Genomic DNA, 13,568 nt, shown 5'->3' with positions numbered 1-13,568 from the left:
GCAGGGGAGAGGCTGATGTGGCTCCTCGGCAGGCTTGGCCAGCCTTTCTAGGGCACCTGAGACATGGGCAGCCTACCCTCAGTTTTAAGCTTGCAGAAGGGAAGAAGTGTACTAAGAGACATCGAGGAGAAGGAAACGAAAGTTGGAGGAGGCTTTGTAGAGTTTGCCTTTGTAACGTGCAGCCTGCTTTTGGGCTTTGTCTGGATCTCTTGGCTCTCCTTGAAGGAGCAAGCAGCTGAGCAACACAACATCTCATGGTGAGCCATCCAGCTCCAGGCAAAGCCCACGGCCTTGGAGGAGATCATACTCCATGAATTTAAGAGCTGCTTAGGTCTGATCTTCATTCAGTCTCTGCCAGAGCCTAAATCAGAGGGAGAAGTATATCCATGGGGTCTCCTCCATGTTATCAATTAATCTACCCAACACAGCGAGCATTGCCAAGATAGACAAACATTTGGGGGCATTTTACTCTACAAATGCATTTAATGCTACTATTGATTACTGAAAGACTCACTAGAACAGTGGAGTCTTGAAATGAAAGAAATGCTTGTCCTTTAACTATCTCAAATAATGATTAAAACAGGTAATATTTTTAAAACATTATTTGAACCTAACCACATGAAACTTGCTTTGTTTGAAATTTGCTTTCTGCTTTAAAGCATAACCAAAGTAATAAAATTTTCTCTAAGCTTCTGCTTCCCCAGGTCACACGAGTTAAAATGCCTGGCTTACCCTTTTTCATGGAACTTATGCAAAATTCATAGTTTCCATGGCTTTGACATAAGCAATTAAGACTATCAGTCGTTTCTTGCTTGCCTATTGATTTTGTTCACAGATCATCTTCCAAACAGTCTCTGTAAGACCATGGCACACTTGATGAGTGAGAACTAAAAAAAAAAAAATTACATGATTACTTCAAACTTTTACTCCAATCACTATCATCATGCTGATTTAAAAAAAAAAAAAAAAAAAATAAAATCACCTATTTCTCAGGATCTCTGACCCAGTCAGGGAGAAAAACCCTTACCCAGGGCCTTCCCTATACATACACTTGCATGTAGGTGCAGAGGTCTATGATATAAATTAATTCCTTTGAATAAATGATTTCTTTCTCATTAGAACTTGGAGCAAAATGTTCAGAGGTGGAAAACAGAGTCAAAGAAATATCTCACAAATAGTATATGTAGTCTTCAGAAAAGTCTCCTTCAAAGCTTCTAGAATACAAAATTAGTAGCCAGGATGTCCACTGATAAAAAGTACTGCTCTATCTAAACAAAAAACCGCATATTTTTGTTGAGCTTAAAAAGTAGCAAATGGTACTACTGTTTTAAAAGGACTGATGAAAAACAATTCTGTTTCAGAATTTGCTTATTACCACATTGATTTGTTCTTTTTAAACAAGTATTTATTTTTCTTCCTTTCTTAAGTTGTGTTCAAAATTGATAATCACCAATCTATTTAAGATTAACATATTTTGTGCCTCTTAACACCTTCTTTTCTAAAACTTGTATGAGAATACCATTTTTGTCTAGACAATTTTGAATCTAACTTTTTTCAGTAATTTGTGGGGTTTGACCCTTTTCGGTGTTTCAAAAGTTTACTTTTTTAGACCTGGCTTTTATTCTACTATTTCTTACCATTTTTATAAAGCTCTGTTTAGTTTGGGGCTATCATTGATTTAATTGTATCATGATGTTTTATACTTTCAGAAAGTTCGTTTTCACTCTAGCACTCGAAATGCAGAAAATTTTTCCGGGAAGAATGCTTATAACAAGCCCACAAGATATCAGGTAATCACGGCATGAAAGCAGGAGCCAGGGAAGAGATCTGTCAGTGAACAGCTCTTCCCTGCAAGGGTCATGTTTGCTTTCTTCCAGTCGATGCCATCCTGTGATGTGCCAGGCTGTGGCTTAGCATGGACATGGGACTGGGCTGGGGCACCGCGGAGACAAACGCAGCCTATCACCCATGGAAATACACATGGTGTTAGCGTTTGCCATGCTAATTAATTCCACTGCAGGATATTTAATTTAATACAAGAAATATGATTCAAGCTTTAGCCCTCCAGTCTTGCATTGACAGCATTTCATTTGTCATGACACAGCATCACCTCTCCAGCCTTCGCATTAACATTTGCACGCGCTTTCTCTGGCAGCGACTTGTCCTACCAAGCTAAATCTGCAATGTGGTACCGTTCAAAAATACCTGTGGCTGCAGCGGTGGCACGGGGTCCCCCAGCCATCGCAGGAACTAACGCAACTGTCTGTCTCAGCTGGAGCGTTCGTGCCAGCGGATGTGTTATTTCTTGTGCAAACATGTGTAGGACGGTAACGCAATACGCAAAATCTGCCCCACAGTATTTTTTCCTTATTTTTTAACATAAAATGAAAAGGAATCTGATGGCAAGTGATATGTCTGGAGGAACCGACATTAAAGACAGTTGAGGAAAGTAATAGTTAAATTGGATAAAATGCACAATGGGAATTCTAGAATTGGTTTGTCTTGTGTTGGCACAACATCCAGCACAATGGGCTCCTAGGCTGTACGGCAGACCAGTAATAAATTTAGTGGTTTTAAAACTTTTCCAGGCTTTTGTGCCAGGATAGAAGGCGTGTCTAAAAATCTAAATTAGACATGGGATACGTACATTCTGGCATCTGGACTTAGTTGGCTTGATACTATCAAAGGCGAAGGGAAGAGATGATTGTGTCCTGCTCCAACTGGCATTTCAGCTTTTCTGACATTTTTCCCGTCCATTCAAACCCACAGGTAATGGGAAAATGCAGCAGCCTCTGCCGGACTCATTCTCTTCCTGTAGCTATTATTTCTAAATGAGACCACCTAATGTTTGTGGTAAAGTAGACCCTTATTTCCAAGGTTGAAAAAGCCAAAGGCAGCTGTGAAAAATAGATAGGAAAAGATAACTACCTGTTATTTTACTTTAATAATGCTCTTACTAGGCTTGTCTTCAAATGATCCTAGAAAGTTTCAGTTGCTGCAGGAAGAAATTGCCTGAATAATAAACATAGAGTGTAATAGTGTTGATTACCTAAATATAAAGAAGAACAAACAGTTTGATAATCTGACCAGCAAGTTTTCTTCTACAACTGGGAAAACCTTTGAAGCAGTAGCTTCTTGCTGAATTGTTTTCTTCAGTGGTATTTATCAAGTGACGTATCTGCAGTCTGTGTACTTGGAGTGCATGCACATGCATAATAGTGCTCTCGAGGGATAACAAAAATATGCAGCACCTAAACATGCAATTTGAAAAGCAGGAAGAATAAGTCAACACACAGCTGCCGTCATCTGGGAATAAACTAGTCCAGGCAAAATGATGCCTTTATCAAACCCTCTTGAGCTGAGACTTTAAGATGGAGCATCGCTAAAACGCTGTGCGAAGCTCACAAGCTTTTTCCCATTTTCAGCACTGCAATCTGTCATGTTATCGTCAATGGCTTCAGGAAAGGATTTGTCAGGAAAAAAATAAAAGGAATAGTTTGTACTTTTAAAAGCTCAGAGGCGTATTTCTTTACTGTTTGAAGAGACAAAATAGCAAAGAGGTGAGAAATGAGCAAATTCCTTCGCTCGCTTCACTCTCAAGTGCTTCTACCAGAAACTGAGCCCCAAATCTCATGAGTCCTGTTGCAGTGCCTTGGCCATGAATCTGTCCTTTTCTTCTCATTTGCCTCTGTACTAGAAGGCCTAGAAGGTGTTCACTGATGGCAAATGCAGAGCTTGAAGGCTGTGCCAATAAATACATTAAAAATATTGAATTGAGTACAGAGTTATAATTTACAAATGCCTGACCTGTTCCTAGAACCTATCATCTTAAGACCATTTTAAGACCAACACTCAGTAGTTAAGTGTTGCATAGTATAAAAGATCTCTAAGACCTGAAGAATTTCAATGAACCTTTAGAGAATGAGGGAACAGTACTTTATAGAAACCAGATGTATTTGAATTGTTTCAAGTTTAGCATTCATTACCAAGAGGCTGCCTGTAACTTTTGTTCAGCACGTCCCTGCAGTAACCAGGGTTATTTTGCCAAGAGGCGATTTCACTGATTACTGCTAAAAAGAGCAGTACTGGGGAGAAGGGGAGGAGCAAAGCTTAGAAGCCACAGTGCAATATTGATGCAAAAATTAATTACTTTCCTAATGATACTGGCAGAAATATCTGAGTGACTAAGTAGACTCTTGTTAAAAAGTGGTCACATTTTTAATATTTAGTTTCTGTAGACAAATCTGTGTTTGATAGACTAGGCAGCCTTAAGCTTGTGACTTCTATCACACATAGTGGCTAAGATAGGATAGCGTTTGAGTAGTGTCCATCAAAAATACAAGCTGTATGGAAACTAAAGTAGATAGCTGTTATGTTATCATATTTTTCCAGGTAATAAGAGCATTCACTGTGTGCTGATTCTTTGTTTTAGTCTAAATTTCCTCTGTCATCTGTTCTGAAAAAATAATTTCTTTTTGGATCCAGGATTTCCCTACTTTCCCCAAACATTACTTCATTTATGTTTTCTCAGGTGACAACCCTACCTCCCTCTGGATTCTACTACCTTGGCCATCTTCAACACACCGTACGTGCGCTGTGCCTCATCTCTGTTGCCTTAATGACTCACCCGGTTAGCCAGATGCCTCTTTGACACAAGGACAGTCTTAGACATCCCATATTCCATGACTGCATGACACATATAAATGACTGGAGCCTTCTTTGATGTTCACATGCCTTTTGCACGGCTATAATACATATTTGGCTACTAAGAAAAAAAGAGCAGGTGTACTGATTTCTTCATTCATGTTTCACACTCTTTGCAGCGTTTTTCAGTGATGCTCCAAGCGGAGACATGTGATTGCTCTGTGATTAGGTCACCCTGTGTTGGGAGAGGCTTTTCCCTTAACAGTGCCATCTGGTCAATGAAAGACATTTGTGTATCTGTTCTTGGATGCTTACTGAGCTCTCTGTTTGCAGAGGATGCACCTAAATCATTGTTTCTGACAGAGCAATCCTTTTTATGTTTATCGTAGTTGAGAATTATTTTCCCCCATTGATGATGGGGGAAAAGCATCGATGATGATATCTTTTCTGTAGAGGAGAACTAGCAATGACACGGCCTTCAGCTGTAACCCAATGTGTAGCCCAAGACTGCCAAAGTTACTTTCCTTCTAGTTAAATGTAACTTACGCATTTTTGGAACAGTATCACATTGCAAACTCGTATCCACAGCCATCTTCTACTATTTCCATATACACTGTTCCTTACTATCATCTCCCATTTTATAAGTCTACATAGCTCTACTTTTTCCCTGCGCTTGCCCCTTAAAATCTGCCATTTCCCTAAGAAACTTCTCTCACTTCAGCCAAGTTCTCCACTTCTGTTCAAACTGTCTTTTCTCTGTCCTTCACTAAATTTATTTTCTCTCCTAAACCCCCAATTTCAAAGCAAACAGAGTCTTTCTATTATCCTTGGGTCAGACGTTTAGTTCATCATCATGAATGAGTTTGCTAACACTTATTAACCACTTATTTCTTCCTGTAAAGTATTTTTTATTGATATATTCAACAGCAACATGGATCCCATTTCTTAGCTTGCTGTTGGATCATCTGTGTTTTCCTTCTGTCTGTGGGACATACTCTACCGTCATGTGCATCCCACAAAATACCCCAAAGTGCCTCATACGTGGGCTCATTTTGGAATGGCTGTCAATCAACTATCGTAGTACAAAGTTCATAATATAAAGTAGAGAATAAATGGTAAATCAATAAAAGATTCCCTTTGCATCCTCTGAAGCCAGGTTTTATCCATAGTGAACACAGCTGTTTGAATTGCTCATACGTGTCTAGAATTAAGGCAATGTGAATAAGCTCATGTTAAGGTAAGTGTTTCTGTTCTCTTTTCAGAAAATAATGAAACGTCTGATTAAGCGGTATGTACTGAAGGCTCAGGTTGACCGAGAAAATGATGAGGTCAATGAAGGTAAGTGGATTTTTATAATTGACACAGATTGGAACATGTAATGTTATTGCTATTGATATGGCCAATAAGAGGGTTGTGCTTAGATAACATCCTCTGTAGAGAGAGAGCACGCTCACGCTTGCACTAAGGTGAGCAGTGGTGACTCTGAGCCACATTTATGCTCTTGAAATTCTGGGTCCTTAATTTTCCTTAGCAGAACATATATATCATAGGGTCTGTCTTTACATAACCCTGCTCTGCCCTATAGTTCTACCTCTCCTTACTTTAAAATACCCACGATATTGCCAACACCTAACCTTGTCTTGGGGTCTAAGCAAAGCAATTTCTGAGTGTACTACCCATGCCTGTCACAAGAACTTTTTTTGAACTGGATAAGGATTTGTAAGGCCATAGTATCACGTAGGATTTACATGCAGATGGAAAAGAACCTCCTTCTAACACCTCTTAACTGCTCCCCTCCTGCAAATGCCCAGTGTAAGTGGAGATCACTATGTGGAGAGAGAAAAGACTTGAGAAAAAAAGATGGCCTTTTGTACATACTTGCTATTGCTGTCAGTACCACAACTGCAAGTACAGGTTATTTCTCATAAGTCAAATATTAAGTGCAAAAATGCAGGGACATCATATGGACCTGCAGGCACATTCACAACCAAGGACACTGATATTAATGCTTTCTCAGGTCTTAAAACCATAGAGAATAATTATTTGGTTCAATGTTGCTAACAAGAACATTTTTCTCCTTTTAGGAGAGCTTAAAGAAATTAAGCAAGATATTTCTAGTCTCCGCTATGAACTCTTAGAGGAAAAGTCACAAGCTACTGGTGAGCTGGCAAGACTAATACAGCAGCTGAGCGACAAATTTGGGAAGAACTTAAATAAAGACATTTGATGGTGAGCACAGAGAAAGGCAACCAGTTTTCTAAACATTATTCAGCCTCAACCAGCATCTTAGGAGGGCAAAAACCATGCAAAAGATGGGTACCGCACCCTCAACTTTTGCTAACTAGCAAGTATTGGTAGGAGCACTTTGCATTACTCCTGTGCTTGGTGAGTTACCAGTTAAATCTTTTATGATACAGAAGTGACTTACTGGTAAAAATATATGCCCTTTGACATCAGAAATAGATGCACCATAGGAAAGGCACTTCTAGTTAAGGGCAAAAAACCCCAGATCTTCACCCATTTGATTCCAGTGAAGACAATGCGACTGTGCTCATTTATACTGACTGGGACTGTACTGAGCAGAATTGGGTGAAGTCTGAAGGCAAAATGTGCCAAGCATATTCCTTGAAAAATTTTAAAAGATTCCTATCCTTGGGTGTGTACTCTCCTTTTATGTTTACACGGGCATCTATGAAGATAACTTTGAACAGCACTGTGGTTAATGAGTTAAGAAGCAAATGAGAAATCATCTGCTGAAATGACCGAGGCAAAGTATGGCAGGTAGAGGTCATCTACCTTTTAGACTGGAGGACAGCGTTGGAAAAAATGGACCAAGCTTGTTGGGTAAAGCATCCTTTCACCCCTCTGCTGATAAAGTGATTCCCAGCCAAAAACTCCTCTCCGCCTTTTCCAGCTGTATTAGCTAGTCCACTAATGGCTACGGTCTCTTTGTTACACACCTAGCCTCTCTTTGATCCTTACACGATCCCAGCTTCGACAACAGTGTACTGAAATATTCATAATGATGTGAAACGCACTTCCCAGGAATACCCAGAAATAACATATACTGTGGTAATGTGTTCAGTTCAAGGAACAACGTTAATCCAGCGACAGCGATGCAACTGAGCTCAGCTTTTGGATTCCAGAGGTCAAACAGCAAGCCATAGGGAGAGATAAATCACAAAGAACACAGCCCAGTAGTTTCAAACCTTTAAATCAATACAAAAAAGCTTCAATTCCACTGCGAACATTCTGGGGGAAAAAAAAAAAAAAAAAAAAAAAAGGAAAAATCATTGTAGAGATTATTGGTTTATGTGTTTGGCTCTTACAGAGGACGAGGAAAGGATTAAAACTGTTTCAAAGGCTGCAGTAACCCAAGTACTTGGATTGCACTTTTACGACTGGAAAGTGATGAGTCTGGGCAACACAACAGCAAACTTGGATTGCTTGGCGTTTTACATTTAGCTACATGATTTCAACTACGTAAAGCACACCTTACGACTTGGGAACCACTGAACTGTACTGTTTGTTTACAAGAGACACCTATAACATGAACATTACATTTAGGTATCAGCTAAGAAAAACAAGCAGAACCAGAAGGTGACCTGTGATCAGTTCTTAAGTGCCAGATGAGAACACAGATAGCCTAATAGAATAATAGTTATATTTGTAAAAAAAAAAAAAAAAAAGAAAAAAGAAAATGAAATTAAAAAGTGTACTGTACGTAGATCTGTTTAGAGAAAAAGCAAAATACTGTATTTTTACCTTTAATAAGATTATCTTGTATACTGTAATATTTTTACCTAAAAGGGGGGGAAAAAATAAAATTACCTCATAATATTTTGTTGTACATTGAGTGAAATGTTTGCCTGATCTTTTGACTATCCGGTACATGGACATTTTTTTGCTTTGTGTGAACAATGAAATCATTATATGAAACAATTTTGCCATAGGAATTCCGAAGCCCCGAAAGAATCCAAAAGCAAAACTTAAACTACAATACATTTAAAAGGAATAAAACTAAGAAATCAAAGGTTCTGTGACCAACTATAGTCTGCAAAATTCACTCCTTGTTTGTGGTGTTTAATTTGCAATTACTCTATCCTTATTAATGTGCTTGTAAAACTACATTCTAAGAACCAAAATTAATCTCAGCTGGCTTCAGACAAGCATAGTGCTGGTACTGAGTGTGCAAGCAAAAATGAAATGAGAAACACTGAATTTAGAGGCTTTAGCTGGTAAGATATTTGCCCCTGGATTACCCCACCTGTACCTTACAGCGCTCCAGTGCAGGGTAGCGTTTACCATAGCTGTTGTTTGCAAATGTGGGAAATCTGATAGCTCTTGCAACGTAGCGTCCTTGATGAAACACTTAAATGTCGACGTTCAGCAGAGAGTATCAAACGCCAGTGTAAGACAGACACTGCAAGTAATAATATTTGCAAGAATAACTCATCGCTCTGGGCTGTCTTCCGCTACTTAAACCAGAAACTGTTGCTGATTTCACATATTCAGTTTTCCCCATGAGAAGAGGGAATATCTGCCATGGTAATACTGCTTTTTTTCCACCCGTTTTTCCAGTCACCGTGTAAAACTTTTCTCAGTTTTGAAAAACCAGCTCTGTTGCCCCGGTACTGTCTTAAAAATGTATTTCATTACAGCTCTATACCTGGCTCCCAATCAAAGCATTGCTTTACCCTTCCCATTCAGTGTTTTAGCATCCCTTAGGAATTTAAGCAGAATTATTCCAGGTAGAACATATAATAACCACCACAATTTCCATTTCTTATGGTATCGCATGTCACGGCGGATGAGAAAGTTAAGTGGAAACTCTATGATACGCTTTCATTTTGTATATTTAGATACAGCTCAACAAAGGGCCTGTCCTAAAGTCCAGCAACGCCAACAGGCATGTTCTCCTACTGCTGATTATTGCAGCCAACTCCTGTTCTGGGTAACACAAATAACCCCGCACTGTGAATAGCTCGTTGAATTATGTGTGCCCAGGCGGAGGAATAGCCGTGCCCCGTCAGCTGCTGCTGCTGCCCTTACAGCACCTGCGTAAGTGAAGCAGTGCAGTCCTGCCACAGGTAGTCAGCATGCTGCTCTGCGTTCAGGTATCTGCTATGAAAGAGCACAATATTTTCTAGGACTTCGAAAGGAGACTGAAAGATGTATTAAAAATACTGTTAAAAAAAAAAAATCTACTTCCTCCCCTTTTGCATTTACATTCCAGGGACTAGGAAGGCACTGAGGTTTCTTATATAAATATTCATGACAAGCAAAATCCCACTTCGTCAGAGCACTTCTCATCTGGTCCCAGGGACACACACAAGGAAGATGCACACTACGTATTAATGTGCTATCAGCAGAAACGATGTTAAATTCATAGTTTATTCTCTAAGCCCTGTTTATAAGAAATTAAAATTAAGAAGCCTTACTAAAAGATCCCTGAGAGAACTTAGAGAGTTTGAAGAGGAAAAACGAAAATAGCTGGGTCCCAGATGAGATTAGACCTGAGACGTGCAGGTCTCCTGTCCCATGTCCCATCACCTCATGGCAGGCCAGTGTCACATCAGCCCACCTGCTGGGTTAGATTTGATCCAGTCTGTAACAGTTCTTATTTTGGGCTTTGAAATATAGGATTCAATATTCCTTGGACAAATTCATACTGTGAAAGAATGGAACTTTGCCCAAACTCTTTGTAGACACAGAATTATGAGTTTTTATGGGAAACATGTTAGAGAAAGATGAAACTAACCTGAACTCTTCCACACAAGGGTGAATATTCTGCAAGAGATGGTCCTAATTCTGCAAATCCCGCAGGCCGATCAAACTAGAATTTAAACAGACACCCTAAGGAAGATCAGAACAAAGCCATTAACTAGCCAATATTGATTTGCTGACTGCCCAAGTCTTCAGACAATTGTTTCACACCTGGCAAAGACCAAACCAGTCAGCTGCTGCTAACAGAAAGGGAGCAAACAGCAGAAACCATTAACGTGCCTTTAAATAGCTGAACTGCAAGGTTTTAAGCCAGGAACCCCTGCTGAGCAGAGGTGCAAATCCTGCCACAAAGGAGCTGCCCCAGGGCACCTGGCATCATGTCACTGCTTGCAGCAGCATGGGATGGGCTTTGCAGCCCACGGGGTGGAGGTGATGTTTCATACACAGCTTTGCTCTCACCGCTGGACTAATTCTGCCTGAAACTTTACAGGTAATGACTAACGACTACTGTCCCCAGTTCCCACAAAACATGGTTTAAAGGTAAATAAAAAGCGAGAATGGTGTCATGAATAATGGCTTAGAAGACCGCCTGCATCCTGACCAGAGCTCACAGCACATTAAATTGTCAGAGCTAGGCTTTTTTTTTCTTAATTAATCTACATGAGAAAAGCATTTCCAGCAGGCCAAAAGAAATTGCCCTAATTAAAAGATATAAGAGATTAAGGATCACTCATGAAGGACAAGCCAGGCAGGACACAGTCCATCACCACAAACGCAGGAGACCTGAGCAGCGTGGACAGGGTTTTAACCCCATCTCCTGCAGACAGCGGATCTCTGCCCACACCCGGGGCCAGGTCTGCGCCGCATCCCTGGGCTGCAGGTGGGGAGGCAGCAGGCAGCATCAGTCCTGCTTCGTGGGCAGCACCGTGCCGCAGAGCACCTCTGCTGCCTCATGCCCCAAGCAGGAGCGTGGCATTTGCCTCCCTCCCTAACCAACCAGTGGGGAAATGATAGTTGTGACTTCACAGCCAAGGCTACCAGGACTGTCCTGCAAGATGGCTTTCAGATGGGGACAATAGATGTTTCCTCTGTCCAGACATTATAAATGCTTTCTCTGTGACCCAGCCTGACCCCTAAAAGCAGCTCTGCCCTTGCTTTGGCCAGAAAACTCTCCCCACTACAGAGGCAGAGATGCTACAGTCAGTAGGTCCCATCGTTCCCTTCTTCACCCACTTGGTTCATGCCCCTCATTTTACCTTGCCAGTGATGGGGCTGCAAACCCTGCAGGTGGGAGACCTGGTGCTGGACACCAGCCTGCACAAAAACTAAGGCCTTAAGGAACTAACTTACATTTTGAGTAAAAAAGGATAGAGAGGGCACAGGAGAAATAGCCCTACCTTCCAGTGAGGGAAGGGAGGCACAGAGAAATTCAGGGATTTGCCTCAATGAGCTGGAAGCCAGGGGCCAAAAATGGGACTGTGGCTCTGAATCTTATTTGGGGCTATATATATCCATTACCTTCACCCTCTCTTGGTCCCTGTTCTGCATCTTTGTAGGGCGCGTACTCTAGTGTGAGAGGTAAGATCTGCCAATGCCCGATGCGAGCAGCGCCAAGAGCAACAATGGGAAAAAAGAATCATTGCCTCGCTTATCATATATCATTTTGGGAAGTGATTCCCTCAATCTCTGGGAGGTTTTAATGGCTCCATACCAATAATGAGATCAGTCTTCACTGTAGTTGAATTTAAATAAAGCCAAATAGAAAGGGGGATAATAACCAAAGGGGCAAAATAACTAAACTGGTTCTGGAATTTGTAGTGCCTTCAATAGCAAGCAAAAGGGCACTCGCTTAAGGTCATTTGAGACAGATATTTCACACAAACCTGCAGTGTGGTAAAGGGGATTTGGAAGGGCTTAAAAGGTTAATGAATAGCTAACGAGCTTGTTTAATATATAACTAATGTTTACTATAATACAGACTAATATTTAATTCCCTTACTAATGATTAATTATTCTGCTGCAAGGGTTTAATTAGGGCTTACACAGCAGGAGTGCAGGGGGATCTGGTGCTGAGATGAATTTCCATGCCGCAGTCGCTGGCCCTGACTCCGGGCTCTGCTCCGGCAGCCACCCCTGCGGCAGGCACAGCTTTAGGTGTCACAGCATGCACCGATGTCGAGGACACAGGAGACTGATGGCTGAGATCTTCCTTAGGATGAAGGTCGTTCTCTTGTACATCCAAATGGGTGGCACACAGACTCCATAGCAAGTTGCTTTTGAAAACAAATAAATCCCCAAAGGAAACCTCTCCCTGTACCCCGGCGGCTGACAGCATCGTGCACTGCACCCGTGCCCTCCCATCGGAGCAGGTCTCCCAGTCTCATTATCCTGGTATGCAGCATCACTTCTGATTGCAAGAACTCTGAAACAGGGATTATGATAACTCATTCCAATGTTTTCATTTCAAAATGAGAGCTTCCACCAATTTTAAAAGCTGATTTTATGCAAAAATATTTTCTGTAAAAAAATGTGCTTCGGGCCAAATCTCCATGATGATTCCCAAACACAGAAGTGCACTCAGCCTATGAAGAAAGTTGTTGGGCACATACATTTAGAATCAACACTGAATGACCTGCAGCCAGCCAGGACAGACACATTTCTTCAGCAAGCTACTACTCGCAAGACCATGCTCATCTTCCCAGCTCTGCATTTGCAGCCAGCCAAGTGAGCTCACAGCTTAGTGACTTTTATTTTGGTTTTTTTTTCCCCAAAATCCACAGTGGCACCATATTCATGTCACAGCTCTTAGGACCATCAAATAAACCTGAAGCCGGTTGAAGTAACACTTAGGCAAGCCTCTCGCTAGAGAGAAGCCACCAATTTTATTTCGGGGCAGTCACTAAGCACATCCAAGAGCAGTTACTCCAGCTTGTGGCTTTCTGGCAGTTCCTGATTTCTGCAAAGCAACGTTACTGAGATTGAAGTACAAAGGTGAGCAAATAACAGATACCTCATCAGAAGCAATACTCACTGCAGAGTAAGACACAACTTGAGGGAGACTTTTGTTCTTATTAAACACATTTAACCATATGTTGCGTACCTAATAACACCTGCCGCAGTCCCTGCTGCCATCTAGGCATGACACATTTTTCATGGTGCTCCACAGTCACTGCTTGTGCTGTGATAGGTATCGTCAC

At 41.1% G+C, this 13,568-nt stretch overlaps 1 protein-coding gene and 1 long non-coding RNA gene across 2 annotated transcripts in view; one reads left to right on the top strand and one right to left on the bottom strand.

Moving 5' to 3' along the window:
* The window catches only part of TRPC7 (transient receptor potential cation channel subfamily C member 7), a 78,096-nt gene extending 70,969 nt beyond the window's left edge, over window positions 1-7,127 (top strand). The window contains exons 10-13 of the mRNA XM_054841660.1: window positions 1,710-1,790; window positions 4,532-4,585; window positions 5,907-5,982; window positions 6,729-7,127. Of these exons, the coding sequence (XP_054697635.1) occupies window positions 1,710-1,790; window positions 4,532-4,585; window positions 5,907-5,982; window positions 6,729-6,871 (354 nt within the window). The 3' untranslated portion in view covers window positions 6,872-7,127. The remainder of the gene's footprint in view (window positions 1-1,709; window positions 1,791-4,531; window positions 4,586-5,906; window positions 5,983-6,728) is intronic.
* Window positions 7,128-7,482: 355 nt separating this feature from the next.
* LOC129212700 (uncharacterized) lies at window positions 7,483-13,035 on the bottom strand. The gene is made up of 4 exons (XR_008579264.1): window positions 12,414-13,035; window positions 8,918-9,067; window positions 8,410-8,447; window positions 7,483-7,896 (listed from the first exon to the last, which is right to left on the bottom strand). It is a non-coding gene; the product is annotated as an uncharacterized LOC129212700 (long non-coding RNA).
* Between the last annotated feature and the right edge of the window lie 533 nt (window positions 13,036-13,568).

The sequence above is a fragment of the Grus americana genome, chromosome 14 (genome assembly GCF_028858705.1).
Source record: "Grus americana isolate bGruAme1 chromosome 14, bGruAme1.mat, whole genome shotgun sequence".
Taxonomy (NCBI): domain Eukaryota; kingdom Metazoa; phylum Chordata; class Aves; order Gruiformes; family Gruidae; genus Grus; species Grus americana.
Note: the sequence above shows the minus strand (reverse complement) of the source record. Positions and strands in the feature narration are given on the sequence as shown.